This window comes from Dendronephthya gigantea, unplaced genomic scaffold, assembly GCF_004324835.1.
Source record: "Dendronephthya gigantea isolate DGI-Jeju-01 unplaced genomic scaffold, DenGig_1.0 000047F, whole genome shotgun sequence".
NCBI classification, from domain to species: domain Eukaryota; kingdom Metazoa; phylum Cnidaria; class Anthozoa; order Malacalcyonacea; family Nephtheidae; genus Dendronephthya; species Dendronephthya gigantea.
In genome coordinates, this window is record NW_021163057.1 from 1 (window position 1) to 18,344 (window position 18,344).

General features: G+C 37.9%; 2 protein-coding genes across 7 annotated transcripts; one reads left to right on the top strand and one right to left on the bottom strand.

Annotated features, from left to right (window-relative positions):
* Positions 1–43: 43 nt before the first annotated feature.
* On the bottom strand, positions 44–14,129 carry LOC114527856. Of its 6 annotated transcripts, none has more exons than XM_028549562.1 (7): positions 14,108–14,129; positions 5,965–6,111; positions 4,052–5,344; positions 2,075–2,352; positions 1,210–1,337; positions 932–1,052; positions 44–248 (listed from the first exon to the last, which is right to left on the bottom strand). In XM_028549562.1, the coding sequence occupies exons 2-7, from the start codon at positions 6,098–6,100 to the stop codon at positions 162–164; spliced, it is 2,043 nt and encodes a 680-aa protein (XP_028405363.1). In that variant the 5' UTR covers positions 6,101–6,111; positions 14,108–14,129; the 3' UTR covers positions 44–161. The 6 variants fall into 6 exon arrangements, with proteins under 6 accessions (XP_028405363.1, XP_028405360.1, XP_028405362.1 ...); XM_028549559.1 differs by lacking the exon at positions 14,108–14,129 and adding an exon at positions 11,999–12,076; XM_028549561.1 differs by lacking the exon at positions 14,108–14,129 and adding an exon at positions 12,004–12,024.
* On the top strand, positions 13,061–15,171 carry LOC114527857. Its single transcript, XM_028549564.1, has 2 exons — positions 13,061–13,493; positions 14,063–15,171. The coding sequence occupies exons 1-2, from the start codon at positions 13,367–13,369 to the stop codon at positions 14,986–14,988; spliced, it is 1,053 nt and encodes a 350-aa protein (XP_028405365.1). The 5' UTR covers positions 13,061–13,366; the 3' UTR covers positions 14,989–15,171.
* Positions 15,172–18,344: the final 3,173 nt, after the last annotated feature.

Here is an 18,344-nt window from a genome sequence, read left to right on the forward strand (position 1 = left end):
TATCTAAAATAGGTTTATAATATTTATCATGACGTCCACATCATGAAATTTATCATGACGTCACACACTACATACATACCAAAACAGCGAGATCGTATATACGCATACAGAATAGAATGCTCCTCGCTTCGCTCGCAGCAATTATACCAAACACAAAAAACTTACATCCCACTTCGGATCATTTGTGTAGCACATTCCTTGTGGACCTTGTGCGAGCAAGGTAAAATTTGGCAACCTGTGAATGCGTCCTGAAAGAAACAAACATGCACGAAGTTATGAACAAAATTTATCCGCCTCTGAAATTTCTTTCGTTTTATTTTGACTGTCACGGCAACATTGCTTTAAACTATTGGGGATATCATTCATCTCCAATCGTTCAAAAGGCTTACAGCTACCCAAGTGACCAGGGGAATACATGGAACGATAACTTGCCGCTATATTTTATAGTAAATGAAAAGAAGGCGATTTTTGAACGTTTACCTTGGAACAGCGTTCGAGAACTAATACGGTGTAGGCTTATGTAAACTTTATGTAAACTTTGTTGGATGTGTTTATGGCAAATGCCGTAAAATGAATTTAACTTAACCGACAGATACCTGTGTTAGCTTCGTGAAATGTGTGGATCAGAACCAGCATTCCAACCTGACACCCTAGCTAGGAACAGAAGCAACTAAAAATTTCTGGTTGCCTATATCTCATGTCACCATCGATTTTAACAAAAGGAACATATACAATATATATATATATATACTTGCGTTTGCAAACAACTGTTTTTCAATCGCGAACAACCTAACCATCACGCGAGGAAAGCAATTTACCCACGCGAGATGTACACGAAACGAAAAAAACTTCAAATCGGCGCCTTCCAATCATTGAACATTATCAACGGAGTTATCGTTTCAGTTATTTTGCAGTTTACAGGTCGTAGTACCTCAAGGCAAATACAGCATTCATCGTGGGCCGAGCCAGCGCGACATTTATGGTTATTCTTCAGTTGCACATCCAGACAAACACCACACACATCACAGTGAAATGATCGATCTCCGTGGATTCTATAAATCAGAAATTTTTTTAAAAATGTTAATAAGTTAAGAATAAATGTTATGAATCGCGCGAAGCCTTCGCATATCGACACTTCATTCAACCTTGGTTTATTAATGCTATTTTTACCTTCAAAATACCTTTTTAGTTATTTTTACTATCTCTTACCTGCAAATCCCACATTTTTCACAATGATATGGGTTATCATCAGTTCCTGTGAGATGCTTGCATCTACCACAGAAGTATTCCGCAAATTTAACACCACAGCCGTTACAGAACTGTGAATTTTCGTTGAACTGCAGAACATGATGAATGTTAGGGCCACTGAGTTATATTATAATTCCTGAAGGACTTGCTCATCCCATTTCAGTAACTATGTCCGCCATCTTTTTTGGTACGCTTTTTGGTGGCGAGCAAGTCCTCCAGGAATTATTATACAGCTCAGTGGTTAGGGCCACTGATTAGGGCCCGATAAATTGTTGCCTGCATGACAGGTGTTGCCATGCAGGCTAGACAATTGCATTTAAAAGTGAGGTGCAGTCCCGTAAAGTGAAATTTCCTAAAATATCAATGCGAAATTTGAGCAATTTTGAAACAAGTAGACTGCCCATGCATTGTTATGAGCAGAACCGATGCGCAGAAGTGACCTTAAATCCCCTTTAAAGTTTTTTGGTGTAAATGAACAATTATCGTGAAGCGTATAGTCTGCTGTAAAGGCCATGTTACACGGTGCAATATTTCTTGCAACTTGCAATGCAATTCTTTTTTTGAGAGATGTAAATTTGGCAAGTAGCGACCTTTTGTCTTTATTACGTTCCATGGCGCTTCTTGCACTTACATTTTAAAGACTCTTCACTGATTTACATCTCTTTAAAGTAGAATTGCATGGCAAATTGCACGGAAAATTGCACCGTGTAACATGGCCTTAAATAGCTACTAACGAATGGACGAAAAGGAACGTTGGGTGGTAATCATTCTCTTGCGCAGTCCCGTTATTATTGCAAAAATGATAAAGATATGTACAGACACACACCGGTTGCTCTTTTTGGCAAAGCATACACTTTATTAATGTGATATCACGAGATTTCAACTTCTTTCGACCACACTCGCTTCTGTTGTTGTGGCAACGATGACATGGCCAAAACGTTTCGCAGCATTCGAATTTCACATAACATCGCCTTTTGTAATGATCACACAACCAAGGGCCTGCGTCGTCGATACTGTGATGGTTCTCTAGGCGATGCTGTTCTGGATCAGGTGCACGTTTCGGCTTAGAGAATTTCTTGCTGTTACTGCCCGTATCTCTGCTGTCTAAAATTATATAACACACTTGTTTACTCATTCCTCGTTGAAGGATGTTTGTTGGTGCAGCTCGCGAAGAGGTAATCGTGGTAAAATAAGGTATTAGTTGCTTAAAATTGCTACTGTATTGATATCAAAATTTGTACAAATTATACAATTCAACTATTGAGTTGCTTGCAGTATTAACAGAATAATTATATAATAGTTTTTTAGAACTGCCTTTATACAACTCTGCTGCTTTTTTAACTCTTTCAAGGACGCTTGGGGGAGGAATGATAAAAATGAATCAACTGCATGAATCAGTTGTTCTATACCCCTTTCGATTTATTTTTGCATAAAAATAGCAGTAAAACGTGGTGATACTTAGCATTCATCGAAAACCTGTCAATAGGACGTAGCAGAAAAGCAGTTATGAGCTGCTTTAACATTTACACTGTCCGTCTTAATTGCCCTCCAACGATCGATCTAGCGTTATATTAATCATATCATTTAGGAATTTTCCTTTCTATATGTGGAAGTTGTATACTCTAACTCTTTATTTATCTCGCCCCTGAATTGATACATGAAGTAATTGGCTATATATTGGCTAACTATACCATACAACTACAAGTATGAACAAGTAATACAACCTAAATGTTTTACGTGGCAGTTAATCATATGCATTAACTAGTCTATGCAAACTGACGTGTCCCCTACCACTTTCCAACATGGATTTACGCCCTTAATCTCCAATAAAATCACTCTTAGCTCAAAAGGCTTTTCATGTATGGTAGTGTTAATGAAATAACATGATGGACAATGTTCTTTGCAATGAACAAGACAATGGCAAGCCAAACCTCTGCCACACAACAAAAGCATTCGTATTTTCAAACTTATACACTGGTACTTTCCGAGTTTCTTTATTGTCTCTCATTAATTTCTATAGGCATCATGATTCTATTTATATAATTACTGAATAAATTAGTATGCACTATCAAATCTACAATTCACCAATTTGAGCAATAAAACAAAGGAAAATAGCGAAGTAAAAAAAATGTAAATACAACATAACCAAAATTAAAAAATGACGACACATGATAATTTAACAATTTTTTGCTTTTACCAGAGGTGCATCTTGGTGGTCTTATCAGCTGCTAAATATCAGCTGCTAAAGCAAACACGCCGATTTTTATCCCCTTTTTTATTTTGTTTTTCCTTATAACCTTACAGTCATGTAAAATCTCCAACCAAAAAGACGCAATGCTATATGTGCTTCAAAAGTAAAGAAATCTAATTAATTAGATAGCTATGTATAATTCATAGTACCAGAGGCAAAAGAAGAAAGATGATTCACAACATGAAATCTGCTTCAAAGGCAATTGGATGACTTAACTAGGATATAATACATTACAATCCATCATCGCTTTCGCGCACAGGGTTTCGAAGTCTACAATTTTGAACGACATTCATTTCAAAATATCAATTCATTTTAAAGATTTGACCTCCAAATAAGCTCATTCAATTAAAAAGCAAAATTAGAAATGATAGACAATGCCATACTAAAGTACGTTGATCTTGGCTTGGAACCTATCGAGGATCCTTCAGATTTCCTTCCTTCGTCCACTACCGAGCAATGGATCATAGTTAATCTATTTTATCCTACCTATCTTAGCGCGATGTAAAAGACCGTATTTCTTCAGGAATATTTTTATTTTTGCAAGAATCTCACCTGCGCTATTGTAAGCGCTGTCAGCGACTACTGGCCTCCTTGTCCCCCCACCTATCGTGGTCTGCACCGATCGATCTTCTGGCACTTTTGCTACCTTCATTCCTGTTCGAATTTCTTCCACGGATATTTTTGGACTTTTACTCGTGGTACGTTGTTGGAGGGGAACAGAACCAGACGCTTGAAGTCTGAGATTCCCGTTACCACGAATGCTTCGGTTTCTGACGCTTATAGTAGATTGGGTCTTGCGTAGGAGGCTGAAATCTCCGGCGATGAAATTCTCGATGATGTGAACAAGGTCATAGCGGGTAATCGTACCGAAGAAATCTCTTAGTACATGCAAGTTTGACGAGCTGATGATCTTCTTTTCATCCAAATGAACCAAAATTTGAAATGCATTTTCGGATTCTTGAACGGAGTAATTACTTGTAGCCCAATCCTGAAGCATTTCTTTATCGTGCTGCAATAGCATGTCCGAAATTCGTAGCAACAATAGTTTGTATGTATTATACATGTGCAGTTCGACGGAGTTTGTTGGTACATTCGTCAAGGTTTGCTCAGCCATGGCACATGATTCCTCCATAATTATTTGACGTTCTGGATTGGGAATAGTCACGTGAATGTTGCTTTCTTCACTACCCGATGGTTGTGAATCTTCACTGGTGGATGGGCCAGGGTTTAGCTTAAGTAGTTTTCGAAATTTAGCATCTTTCTTTTTCTTCTCATTTTCGGCTTTGACACCATAATATTCAGTGGCTATTTCATTTAAGGCTTCCTCTGTCTTTCTTAAGCTTTCCTCTAGTGAACCGATTCTTGCCAAATGCTCTGCGATATCGCTTTCGTATTTAGAAACTTTTTCTTGATACGTGGTTTCCTGTTGTTCAAGCATTGCTTCCAACTCACTTACTCTTTGTTCCAGGCTGCAGGCGGTTTGCCCCAAACTATTTAATTTCGATGACGGATTTCTGTTACTTTTTGCCTCTTCGTTTCGGGGGGTTGAACAGCCTTCATGCACACCGTTTACCAAGTAGAATAGCTTTTGGTAAAAAGTATCTCCTGTATCATCATCTAAATCTTTTTTGCCAACAGTTTTCTCTGCAGCATCTAACTCTTCTTGACATCTTGAAGTAACAAATGCGATAAATTCCTCCAACATCTTCGTATCATCTTCAGTATCGTGTAACTCAGTGGATTTGGGATTTGTGGGAAATATTTTTTCTTTTGTCTTCATGGTAAAACTCTTTAATTCCTTGCATTTTTCCCTGCACTGAGAAGTTTCGGGAGCGGCCAAATAGTCTAAATAACAAATAACAATATATATTTTATACAACACCAACTTCACAAATCTTCTATGCTTAAATTCACGATGGATTGTCAAAGTGAATTCGATAAATGCATGTAACTATAATACGAAAGATTAGAAATGTGTATTTTACATAATGATTATCTTAGAAGCGATAGCTATTGGCAATGTTTACATTATAACCAAGGAGCAGCGTGGCAGCGTCTTCAAACAACCTAGCATCAAATGTGGTATAACAACTGCCTAAATAGACAAAACAATTCTCGACGTTTCGACCTGAGGGCCTTCGTCAGGAGACGCAACGCAAAAATTCATTTGCACAAGCTCGCTGTGATTGCACTTGCATCTAATTAAAATCAACACAGGAGAATTGGATGAAGACGTACACTCGGTGAGCTTGCCAATGGTGTATTGTGTGCATTGCGCGGAAAGACCTTGGGTACGAGGATGAGTTGCCCAAAGGTAGCGGTTAACCGAGTTATCGTAGCACGACGAAAGGTTTAGAGTAGCCTTGGCCTCATTTGATCAAAGCTTTCTATATAAATGCGGCTACTATGAAGAAAACTTTCTTCGTTTAAGAACTTTATATTTGGTCAATCCGTTTCATTCTAACCTGAGTGTAGACAGACAAGAAACCCTAGAAAATTTTCGATCCATCTTTGGACAGCGTATTTGTTCGTCGGCAAGGCCACTCGGACATCATCTCCGTGGTCTTCGTTATCTTCGATTCCATTATCAGATATCATCATCGAATAATGTTCTGTTGAAAAAAGTAGCACGATGTTCAGTAAGCTGTAATGCTTGCGATACAAAATTCATATTTCTATATGCATGGGTTTATATGGAATGTCATGCAGGGGTGATATTTACAAAATAAACTGTATAAAATGACGCACATACAGATAAAATTTATAAAATGTACGAAAAATATTTTTGTTGATTATAAGTGCGATAGTCAAAACAAGGGATGCAATTATCAAAATATTATTCTGTGCTAAAGTTTTTGGTCACCCCTTGAAAATCACACATTTGTTGTTTTAACCTGTCAGAAGTTTCGCGTGTGGGATATATAGACAAACTATATACATACTGTAGTCTTCACATGCATGTACACATTTTGTATAATAACTTTTTAAAAGTAATTTCTGTACCTAACAAAGTCAAGAAGCTTCTGATATAGTTCACTGGGATCAGTTTATCTAATGCTCGAGACCCCTATATACCATAGTTCATCATGCTCTAAAGCCTTGTTTCCATGCATATGACGCCGACCTGTCGCCGACTCACTGTCTGTAATCATCTAAGGAGAAAATGATTTCAGAAAGAGAAAAGATTTCACTCATCAATAATCACTGACAATAATACTTTGCCGACGTCGGCGTCATATGTACGCGACTACAAATACTTAATTGACTTTGAACTGCATAATATATACAGGGTGTCCCCCCCAAAAAACCCAAAACTATTGAAATCGCCTATTGTAAAAATTTGAATGACTAGTTCGCGAATTTTTGCTCGTGGGGAATAACGCAACTTATAAAATGCTAAATAGGACCACAAAGATATGAAATTTGCTTGAGAAGAAGGACATGTCGAAGATCATGGTGCTTGAGTTGTAAATTTAATTCTTGTGGTCCATATTTGTAGTGTCGTATATAAATGTAAATATTGTTATACTAAAAATCATTTGTGGATATAAACAAATTTTACTGTCCTTATGCATAAAAATGCTTATGTCAGACCTTTATACACTTGTGGGTTCCAACACTCAACAGGGTGCTTAGGCATTCACACTCCAGCTATTACATTGTTATGGGTGATTTTGCTATTATTTTGTTATGGTTTTTTGGGACATCATGTCTACGCTGCGACACCTACGCAATACCGTGCCAGTGGGTTTAGTGCGTGTATTATTGTGTATAGCTATGTGCCGGTATATACATTTGTCTTTTTCGCATCTTTTCTGTGCTAAAATTTCAATCACAAAGTTAATTAGATTGGCAATGTAAGCCCGGTTAATAATACTACACACAATTTTTGGTACTGTACGGGAAAAATTAGTACGAATGAAAATTTTTAGCTGTTTTGTAACTGCATGCCCAATAGCTATAGGCAATTCTCATCCGTGCAAATTCCATCCCGATGCCAAACCTAAAATCGTGTGTAGTGTTAAAGGGACTAAAGTCTATACGAAAATGCTGTTATTAAATGGAATATTTCCCACTCCAAATTTCCCTAAATGTAAAATTCATTTGTGAATTCATAAGAAGTCAAAGTTCAAATATTCATGTAATTACATGGAATTTACTAGCATTTAGATGGAATTTAATAAAGTCTAAACAAATCGAATTAGGTACAAAAATATCATGGCGTAGGTATAGTTTAAACAGCTATAAACATTTGCATGAACGATAAATATTACACTTCGGCATTCAAGCGATATTTTTTCTATCAAGATTGCAGACATAAAATATGTCCACGCATATCTCTATATAAAAAATCATATATGCATGCGTAATTAAAAACTTGTCCTCGCGTTCAAATTTTCGATGCGTATTGGGGGAAAACCCTAGTAATTACGTAATCATTCAAATATGTATAGCTATATAAGCTATATGTGGAAGTAAGTAAGGTTGGTGAAATAAAATCGCGTTTCCTGCATCATCCAGCGATGTATGTCCCTATGTATGTGTACATGCATATCATTTATATTTAGACTTTAGTGTTGCTTGTATGCGGAATTTCAAACCATTACATACATGCACCACATCTCAGACCATATTAACTGATTAATAACATGCAGGCAGACCGCCGTTGTCATATTGATCATATATTCAATATATATACACCATAATAGTTATATCCTCGATAATAATGTCACTGCAGTCTCAATGACATTAAGAGTTTTCTTGCCTAAATAAAAAGACCTAACTTTATATTTGTTCGTTTCTGCTAGTGCTGCATGCATGTAAAATTCTGCGTTTTCGGTTTTCCGCGCGCACGGATTTTATTTACGTTAGCATGCAACGACATTGTTGTTACTTTTATGCTTAAACTTTCGTATTGCGCTGACTCTTTGCACGCGAGATTGAGCTCACAGGGAACTTTTGCCGACTACGATATACCCTGGATATCTCCGGTATATTCTGCACAGAATCTCTCTTTCCTTGACTTTGGTCATTTTATGCAAGTATTTGTGTCTCATCCTCTATAATGTTATTCAAAGTTGAAACGAAAACGGCTCAGTGTCGGTGGGCAATAGAATTTTGTTGATGTAAACTAGATACCCATCTTACCTGCATATCTAAGCAGCTTGCACGCTACGGTCGCGACTGATGATTTTCTTTAATGCTCTGCAGCCATTTTTCTAAATTTTAATCCCCTGGTCCTGGTTCGAAGTTCCCATATTAGCGAGTTTGAGCAAGGAAACGAAGTACGAAGACGTGTTTCGGCCGAGGTAGACTGGGAATAGTAGTCTTCGTCTTAAGTCTTCGTGCAGGGGGATATTTGAATTGAGCTGTTCTGTCAAAGTTATACGACTACGAACACGGTACTAATTTTGTAAACATGAACAGAGCTGAATACGAGATGGCTATTTTAGCCGAATGTTTTCAGAAGATGCTTTGGAAGAGGAAGATGTTATGCTTCTTTACGGTTTAAAAATCTCAAACAACATTTATATTCCATACAAGAACTATTCAAATTTGGCTTGAATATATCTTACTTTGAAAACTTCGTTCTGACTACAACGAACTTTGTCAAAATATTCGTCCTAAACCAGGACAACAGGACGAAGACGTTAAACCCTCACCGCTGACCTTAAGCGGAGTATGCACAAATGATGCGCAGACGTTAAAAAATTGTGAAGTTTGTCTTCGTCTTCGTACTTCGTTGCCTTGCTCAAACTCCCTATTGCCGGGAGCACTGCATAATTCTATAGAACTATCATACTGATTACATGGAGTGTTTTCAGCTCGGGCTGAGTTTCTGCCGGGCTAACCGAGCTAAAGGCTGAAACTTCAGCCCAGGGTTGTTATAAAATCCTAACAAAACTGCGCACGCGATTACATGACATGAATTTCAGCCCGGTTTGAGTTACCCGAGTGTTGTTGTCATGTAATCGTAAATAAACTTAAACCCGGACAGAAAAATTCGCCTTGACAATGCTTTTTCGTTTGTTTATTTCACTTTGTGTACTAAAAACCTATAAAAATCTAAGGGCCTCCACAGACTAGGGATTTAGTTGTCGACAACTATTTGTGATCGACAACTAAATGTTATCGACAACCAATATAGGCAATACGCTCAAATACTGATTTAGCAGCCGAAATAGCGCGGAGATTAATGTTGTCGACAACTAAAACAAAAGTTTTTACACACTACTAGAAAAACGCCAAAAAATGAGGCCGTCGTCGTCGATGTCGACAATTACTCAGTTTCCCTCCTCGAAAAGGGAAACTGCTTGGTTGTCGACAACTATAATAAGGGCGCTTTCCATTTAACAATATAACCGATTTTACCAGTTTGGCCGTGCAAATGGAAAGCGCCCTTAGAATTTAATTGCCGACAACTTGCGCGACAGACTACGTTTTTTAGTTGTCGATAACTTTTAGTTGTCGATCACAAATAGTTGTCGACAACAAAATTCCTAGTCTGTGGATGCCCTTAGGCTATATATAATACGGATTGTTAAAAACATAAAATAACCGTGCAGTCTTAAAAATTTGCTGATTTGTGTTTCTTTGTCTAGAATTTCATGCAAATGTGAAATGATCATGCATGCATGATCAATCATTAATTCGCCCTCATATAAATGACAACAACAAAAATTAACATACGCAGTTACGGTTGTTTTGGGATACCTTCTTCTTCCATGTGCTTTTAGATACAAACGTCGGAATCAGCGAAGTATAATCGACATCGTTCCATATATATTTATGCCCGGCATTATATCGTGTGGAGACGCCGGAGAAAAAAGTGCACGTGTGCCCCCGGAGAAATTAAAAATTTCTGGGGAATTCAACTTCGAAAAATAAACATATAGAGTTGGTTATTTAATGTAATTATGTATAAATGGTTTCAGATGAAAGGTTTTCACCGTCCGAATTCAGAATTTTTACTGATTGGAATTTTATTGTATTGTCAAAAAAAATACAAGTATATTATTTGCTTCGGAGTCTTTGCTTTTGGAGAATCTTTCAACAATGTCCTGCAGCTTATTCTGTGACAAAATATATGCAAGTGAGTATTGCGATTTGGTAGCTATTTATATGATTAAATTTTAAATTAAAAATAATACCAAAGAGGCCCACAAGCGAATGATCGACCGGGGACGGGGGGCACAACAGTTGCGTCAGGTGACCGAAAAAACGCCCACAGTAAAAAAAACATTTAGCTTATTCAGCTGAATGATGTATATATAGCTGGTACTTAAAAACATACAACACACTAATTTCTCGACTGTGGAGTTTCCAACTACATACTAAATCAACGACATATACTAAAGAACTATCGAATGTATCGCCAAGGACAATGTATGTAAAAGCCACGAATGAACAGCAAACAAATATTGTCCTGTGGTTACATACGGTATGTTAAAAGGTCAGAAACCTTAAAAGGGACCGGTCGTTCAAAAGCCGGTTAGCTTAACCCTGGGTGAAAGAAAATTTTTACATCATTTTTTTTTAAAACTTTAACTCTTGTTTACAAAGTTGAACATCTTTTTTCATAAATATTTGCTGGACCGATAGAAGTGATATTTTCTAAAGTTTTAAAACTAGCAGTGGCTCAGAAGAACATATATTAAAATACTGGACTAAACTTTATCCCAGAGTTAGCGCTGACCTCGGCTTTGAAAAACCGGCCCCTTGTATTTAATAAAGAACTAAGGCTAACGCAATAAAAAATATCACTAATTTTAGTCAGTTGCTAAAGCCCCGTTTACACAACGCGGGATATTTGGTACGGCACGGGTAAAACTGGCACCCGTACCATTTTTATTCGTGCTTGGACTACCTATTTAAGCCCCATTTACACTACACTCAATTTATCGGCACGGCACGGCTAAAATAGGTTCCCGTGCTCAATTTTTATAGTGTTCAGGCTACCAAAACAAAGGCCGGGCACGGGTACTCATTTTAGCCGTGCCGTGCCGGCGATAAATCGAGTGTATATAAGGCCGGTTTACACGACAAGCATTTTAATGTCTTTGCTTTTGTTATTTTGAATAAAATTTCTTTTTCACCAGCGACAAATAAAACATCGCCGGCTGTCTGCAAATGAGAACTATAGGCTTAATGCCAGTTGGAAACGTCGTGTTTATATTTTAATGCATTCAAGGCATAAAAAATGCAATATTATTATTGGATAGACCATAGACGAGTCCAGACTTAAGATCGCGAAATTGTTATTGCCGCATCAGTGTATGCTTGGAGTTAATCGAAGTGTCATAAATAGGCTGATGTAAAATTGTTGCACTCCTAGTCGTATAGCTAGCTGGAATTATAAATAAATTATAAAATATCGTCGTCAATATTCTGAGCTCTTTAAATGTCAATATATTTTGTGCTGGATCATGAATTTTATTGTTGCTATATATAGTCGTCACCGTTAATGACTTGATCTTGATGACGTTTCTCAAAACTTACCTTACATTTATTTCAAATTTTAAAACAGCTGGTTTCAAATTCCTCGAAATATATACACAGCTACGATGAAGAACAACAACAACACATATATTTGCAAATATATAATTTATATGCATATTATAAATATTTTATGTTTATAATATATACTGGAATGCATGCATATATAAGGTTTGAAGAGAGTATCACATGCCTGGCGTCATGACTGTCATATCAAGGTGGCTGATGTGATAGAATACTTCTATGTGTGAGCGACCAGCAATGACCGATTTGAACCGACTTTTTCTCGTCGGTAAAAATGCATTGTTCACGACAATCTGGTAACAGGGCCGCAACCAGAAGTTTAATTGGGTGGGGGGTATATTCGTCTTATGCTCGACTGATTTCGTTAGTATCCTATTTCCTACAACGGCTACGATATGTAAACATGAATCACATGCAGTTATTAGAATATACATGGTTTGGAGACTTTGGTCCAGGTTTATGCAAAAAATGGTTCCTTATCCGTCACATGTCATGTGTATTGTATTTTTGCCCAACTAACAAATAACAATGGCTTGGCTTCGCTCCTCAACCTTGACTTACCTGCACAACATGTTAATTCAGACCTCACTATTGGTTGATTTGTTCAAAATACAGTAGACAAGTGACGAATAAGGAACAATTTTTGCATAAATGTTTCCCGGCCTCTGGCCTTTGAATCCTTTAAGAAATTCGTACCAAATATTAGAATGATGTTTCTTGTAGTACATAAGCAGTGAAAACAGCCAGGGAATACTCGCTAATACATGCAGTGAGAATTTTTTATGAGAATTCAATAAAAGTTTGCACATTTCATTACTATAAAGTTCTGGCTGTATTAACTGGCTATATACTGGTTCTCATCATCTATGGCTAAAGTAATAGCTAGCTCGTCTTCGTCTCGTTGACTATATACGTAGAAATAGAGTCAAAGATATAATTGGTACAACCATATATGCGATGATGCGAATAGATAATGAAAAAAGGTATTATATAGTAATGCATGGTTGACATGCACGTGCATGCATGCATGTTGCACTCGTGTTGCACTCTATCAGTCTATCACACCCTAGAACAGTTTGGGATTTTGACATGTTATAAGACTGTGTAAATTTGCATATTACCATTGACATTGTTTATAAATTATGTATTGTCATGCACTCGTGAGTAGTGACATAAATTTCGTTAACAACTCCACAGTTCGGTCTCGAGTAACCGCTTGTTAGAGCTTTGGATGGTAAGGACGTACAATATAATTATTACTATGGGAAACATTAAGCAACCGCTAAGTTGCTAACACTTAGTGACTCTTGTTCGATCACAAATCGCATAACGATACATGCATTTATAATGATGAATGTTATATTGTCGTTACAAAACAGACGAACATTTTTAACACTGCTACTCAGTATAGCGACCGTTGTCATTGTTTTGGTCCTTATCAACTGTAATAGCACAAGATATAGGTATGGGCCAGGTAGGTATTAATTGTTTAATATATAATAAGATGTATAAAACAGAGAACTATGACTATATTTATCTTTTTGTTAAAGTGATCTTATATCTTGATATTGTGCTCCAAGCTAATCACTGTGCATGTAGGCTACATTTCGCCTTAAATGACGTACGCTAAGACTGAGCACCATGCAGCAACCTGCACCGGTGTTACATAGGATAGTGTCGTCCCCCACGTGAAAGTTGAAACAAAGGTGCGAGAAAATATTTGCTTAGTATATATATTCGCTGAGAAAATTTTTTGCGTGAAAGTTCGCCATGCATATATACTGTTCTGGACTTCAGGATGCTTGAGGAGTATATTCCATCCCCTCCACCTCCAGTGAAGGTCCTTTTGAGTGTAAATATTAATGAAAATAATGATCTGCTCTCATGCAACACTGAACCCCTCTCTCCTGAGAAAGATTTGCGCAGTAACCAAAAGTCCAAGACGATAGTATACACAATGCGTCGATAATTAGTTTATATATTAGTTTATATTTTAGGGCCAGGCCTATATATACTCACATAATCTATATATTATAAATACAGGAAAGCAGCAAAATTTTGGAGAAACAAATGGTGGAAAATGCTTACTGAATTACTTCCAAGATGTTCTCCTCCTCATCGTCTACCACTATCCATTTTACTCTACAATTCCCTTGGTGAAATCAAATTACGAAGGAGCGTTTCCACACATAATCGTTTGCGGCGCAGAAGACGATAAATCGGGTCGACATGAAATCATGGTGGTCGACATCAATCCCCGCGGTTACCTTACTCACGAATGCGTAGGTAAGGCTATTCGCATACACCCAGCCTTTCGTGGCTACCTGATGGTTAATGATGACATGCTTGTTAACTGGTGGAACTTTGCAAAATTGAATAAAGATAAGATTTGGCTTGGCTCTCGTGTGGAATATAAAAATAGTTATACTGTCGGCCAAAAGTCAATCCCGGATGACTGGTTTTGGAAGCTACCCGAAAATGGCGCTAAAAGCTGTGAAAAGGCCTACAAAGATTTACTAGATTTGCGAAAAGACGTTACATTTGGAATGGAGGTATCAAAAATGCTAAAGATTAATTTCCACAACGGAAGAAACAAAACTTTGTGCTTCAGGACGTGGTCTGACTTTGTGTACATTCCTGGAAAATTAAGTTCCCAATTTGAACTACTTTGCAGTATATTTTATAAACACAAGGTTTTTCTGGAAATTGCATTTCCGACGATATTTAGTTTTCTCGCCCCCTGGGATGAACTGGAAAACGTATACGGCGTGTATTTACCTGACATTTATGGTTTTGACGATTTCACGTTACCTAAAAAGGTCTGGCCGCAATACTCAGAAAACATTCCTTTCCTTCATCCAATAAAAATATTTGGTCAACCCGGGCAATTGAATCGAAGAGAAATAGAAAGACGAGTGATACCATATGGAAGAAGATTTCTGAACTGTACAAGCCGCGCAGTTCGTTAGTTTTCATATACACAATTTATTTGCTACGCCTGCACAGACAAAGCATAAATTATTTCGCTTTTGAAGACCGTCACAGCTTCGTATAGTTCGTACATGAGCAGATTTTCGAAGGCAGTTCTCTTTGCCGCTTCTCGAGAAATACATGCATGCGAACATAAAAAATTGCGTTTATAGGAATTATTGGCATATACCAATAAAGAATTTATTGCTTCCTGCACTTATTCATAAGACAGCCCTTAATTAGACAAAAAAACTAAATTTAAAATGTAATTCGCTTTGACGTTCTGTTTAAGGTATTTTACGATCATGCTGGAAACTGAATCATGAGAGTAAAACATATTCTTTTAGACTGCATTTGATAAACGTTTACAGGGAAGCCACCCGCGGTTAAAAAGCGATGTATTAGGCCACCACTTCGTGCACAAAGCAATACGACGAATATAAATACTTCAAATTCAAGAAAAAGGGCGAATTTATAAAGTAAAAATACTTTAGTTTGACGCGCGGGTAATTTCCCTGGAATTCTGATGACATATAGGTAACGCGTGGAAGAGCGGAGATGAGGTCAGTATAGATAAAGAGCATGCAGAATGTGCTGCCAATTCATTCTGCTCCTCGCTTCGACAAGGTCATTACAGATTGAATTTGAATTTTTTGACACTTCTGTGAACAGGTAATTATCTCTATATTTATTCTTATTAGAAATAATTTAGAATGTCTTTTGGCTTTCCCAATATTCTAATTTTGGGTCATTCTTTTGTCCGTCGCTTACGGGATGATTTAAAGGCTAATTTCGATTTCCGCGCATCCCAAAATTTCCATATTCCCGAATCGGACGGGGTTATGTCACTATGCTGGGTACAGGTGGCCGGACAGTTGAAAAAGTGATTCAATTCGATCTTTCTTCTGTCCGATCTGCCAAACCTGACATTATAATTCTCGAGTTGGGCACAAATGATCTGACTACACATGCCCCTGAGGTAGTAGGATCGAGGCTTGAAGAGCTCGCTCGCCAACTTCGCGACGAATTTCACGTTCGCGTCATTGGGGTGTGCCAGGTGATTGACCGCAACATCGCCAAAACGCGGGAATCTAATAGTGTTTTTAACACCAAGGCCGCTCTTTTGCGCCAGTATTTGTCCGTGGTTCTTGCAGAGGAAGAGGGTATTTTTCTTTGGGAACATCGGGAATTTATCAATCCCGCCCGTGTTCTGTTATCCACGGACGGCGTTCATTGTAACACACAAGGGCAATATTGTTTGTATAGGAGCTATCGCGGGGCTATTTTGAAAGCTCTGGCACTGTTGTAGTTTATTTATCGTGTGTATATTATGCATATATTATATTTTATATTGTGTATATGTTTTTCTGTATATCTCTTACTACGCATACTCCGCATTTTTTATTTGTCGTTTATCATACGTTTGACTTATACCCAATATGGGCTAGAGCAACGTGACTGTTTACAGATGCCCACGTTGAGATTTCAACATTGGGTTTTTTGCTGCGCAGGACGAGTTCATGCTTTTAATTGTTATATATGCGTTGTGTGGTTTGTGATGTTTGTCGTGCTGATGTAGTTTTATGCATATATCGCTCGTTCGTTCTGTGTAGGAAAAAATGCATGTCTAAGTGGGTAGGGCGTTTTACGTTTCCGGATGCCCACAGTTGAAGTCAATATATTGTGGGATGGTGCGGCATGTTGTTTTCAGATTGCCCGATAATTTTCCGTATTTGCCATTTGCAGCATCACGGGATAATCAAATACGGCTACCCTCATTGTATGCCATGATTATTTCGCTGCCTTTTCCATTCTTCCTGTCTTTTTTAATATTTCTCAATTGTATTGTGCGTGGCGTGTCTCTGGTATATAGTATTTTACGTATCACCACAGACATTCGTTTCGCTCTTGCTCTGCTCTTTGTTTATTCCTTAGTTCTTGCTATACGGAATTATGCCTGCTACCACTAACAGAGCGAGTAAACGAGTGCAGAGGCAAGCGCAACCAGCCCGACCCGGCCGACCGCGACGATCGTCCCGCTCCGGTCCACTCACGGCTCCAAGTACATCGGTGAATACCTTGCCGCAGCCATTGTCCGCGCCAACTACTGCACCAACAGACAACACCACTGCGGGGTCTACCAACCATTTTACCCTCTCAGAAGCTACTCTAGCCCGAATAATTTCGGAAACAATGCAGGCGGTCATGGCCAACCTCCAGTCACACACCATCCCATCTACACCGCCCGAGTTGTAGACGGAGACGCGTGAATTGCTAGTAGTTGCTTCGGGTGTGTTGAGTACTGCAGACGCCACGATGCAGGGGCCGGTGGCATTTGCTTTACTCAATATATCAGGTTTCGAAGTTCAAACGGCTAGCTCCGGTGCGAGCTTAATGTAAGGGTATAATAGTATATTCGGTAGGGCGTTTAAATTAGCCCCACCTTTTCTGTGCAAATTGTTTAGTAATTGAATTTATTGTTTGTTGATTAATAATTAATTTGTTGTTAAGTAAAAATTAATAAATCGGCATGTGCGTTAAACAATTACGCACATTGCCAAAATTATTCCAACTCTGTGTCTGAGTTGTTTTTGTACGAGATCTAGAACACAGAAAACAGAGCTCGTCATGACAAGGTATCTTTTACACCAAGATAGGGCACCATGTGACAGAGAAAAAAGCCCCACAGAAAGAAATATCAATGAGTACAGGGCAACGAAAGAATTCTGACCTAAACCTGTTTGAATATCTCTGGGAATAAATGAGGAAGAGGTCAGATAGAAGACCATCTCGACATCTGGAAGAATTAAAGAGACCATTTTCGCATCACGTGATGCTGTTGATCCAGATGTAACAAACAAGATTGTTAGGTCAATGAGTGGGCATTGTGCCGCAATAATGGTCTCTCGTGGTGGCTGTACCAAGTCCAAGACCACTGTATACTAGTCTTTCTACCTAGCATGTCTTGCAACACCATGGATTTTTAAGTGACAATTTGACTGGGGGCCTGAAACTTTTGCACAGTACTGTACATTAAGTGCATAATATATATACGAGTAAATTTTATACGAATCACCAAAAACACAAAATGTTACAAATAGTCCCAGAATTTTACAGCCACGCATTATTAGATATAATTCATCAAGATGCATGTTTTAGATAAATTTCCTGAAACAAAATAATTGTATTAAGGTCGATTCACACGATCCAATTTTGTTGAATCCAATTTACTTCTGACTTATGGAATATAGTCTGTTATTGATAAAGCAATACTGCATTAGCTTAGTGGTTTGCTCTTCATAAACATCATAAAACAACAGACTATAAAACATCCATCAGAAGTGAATTGGATCCA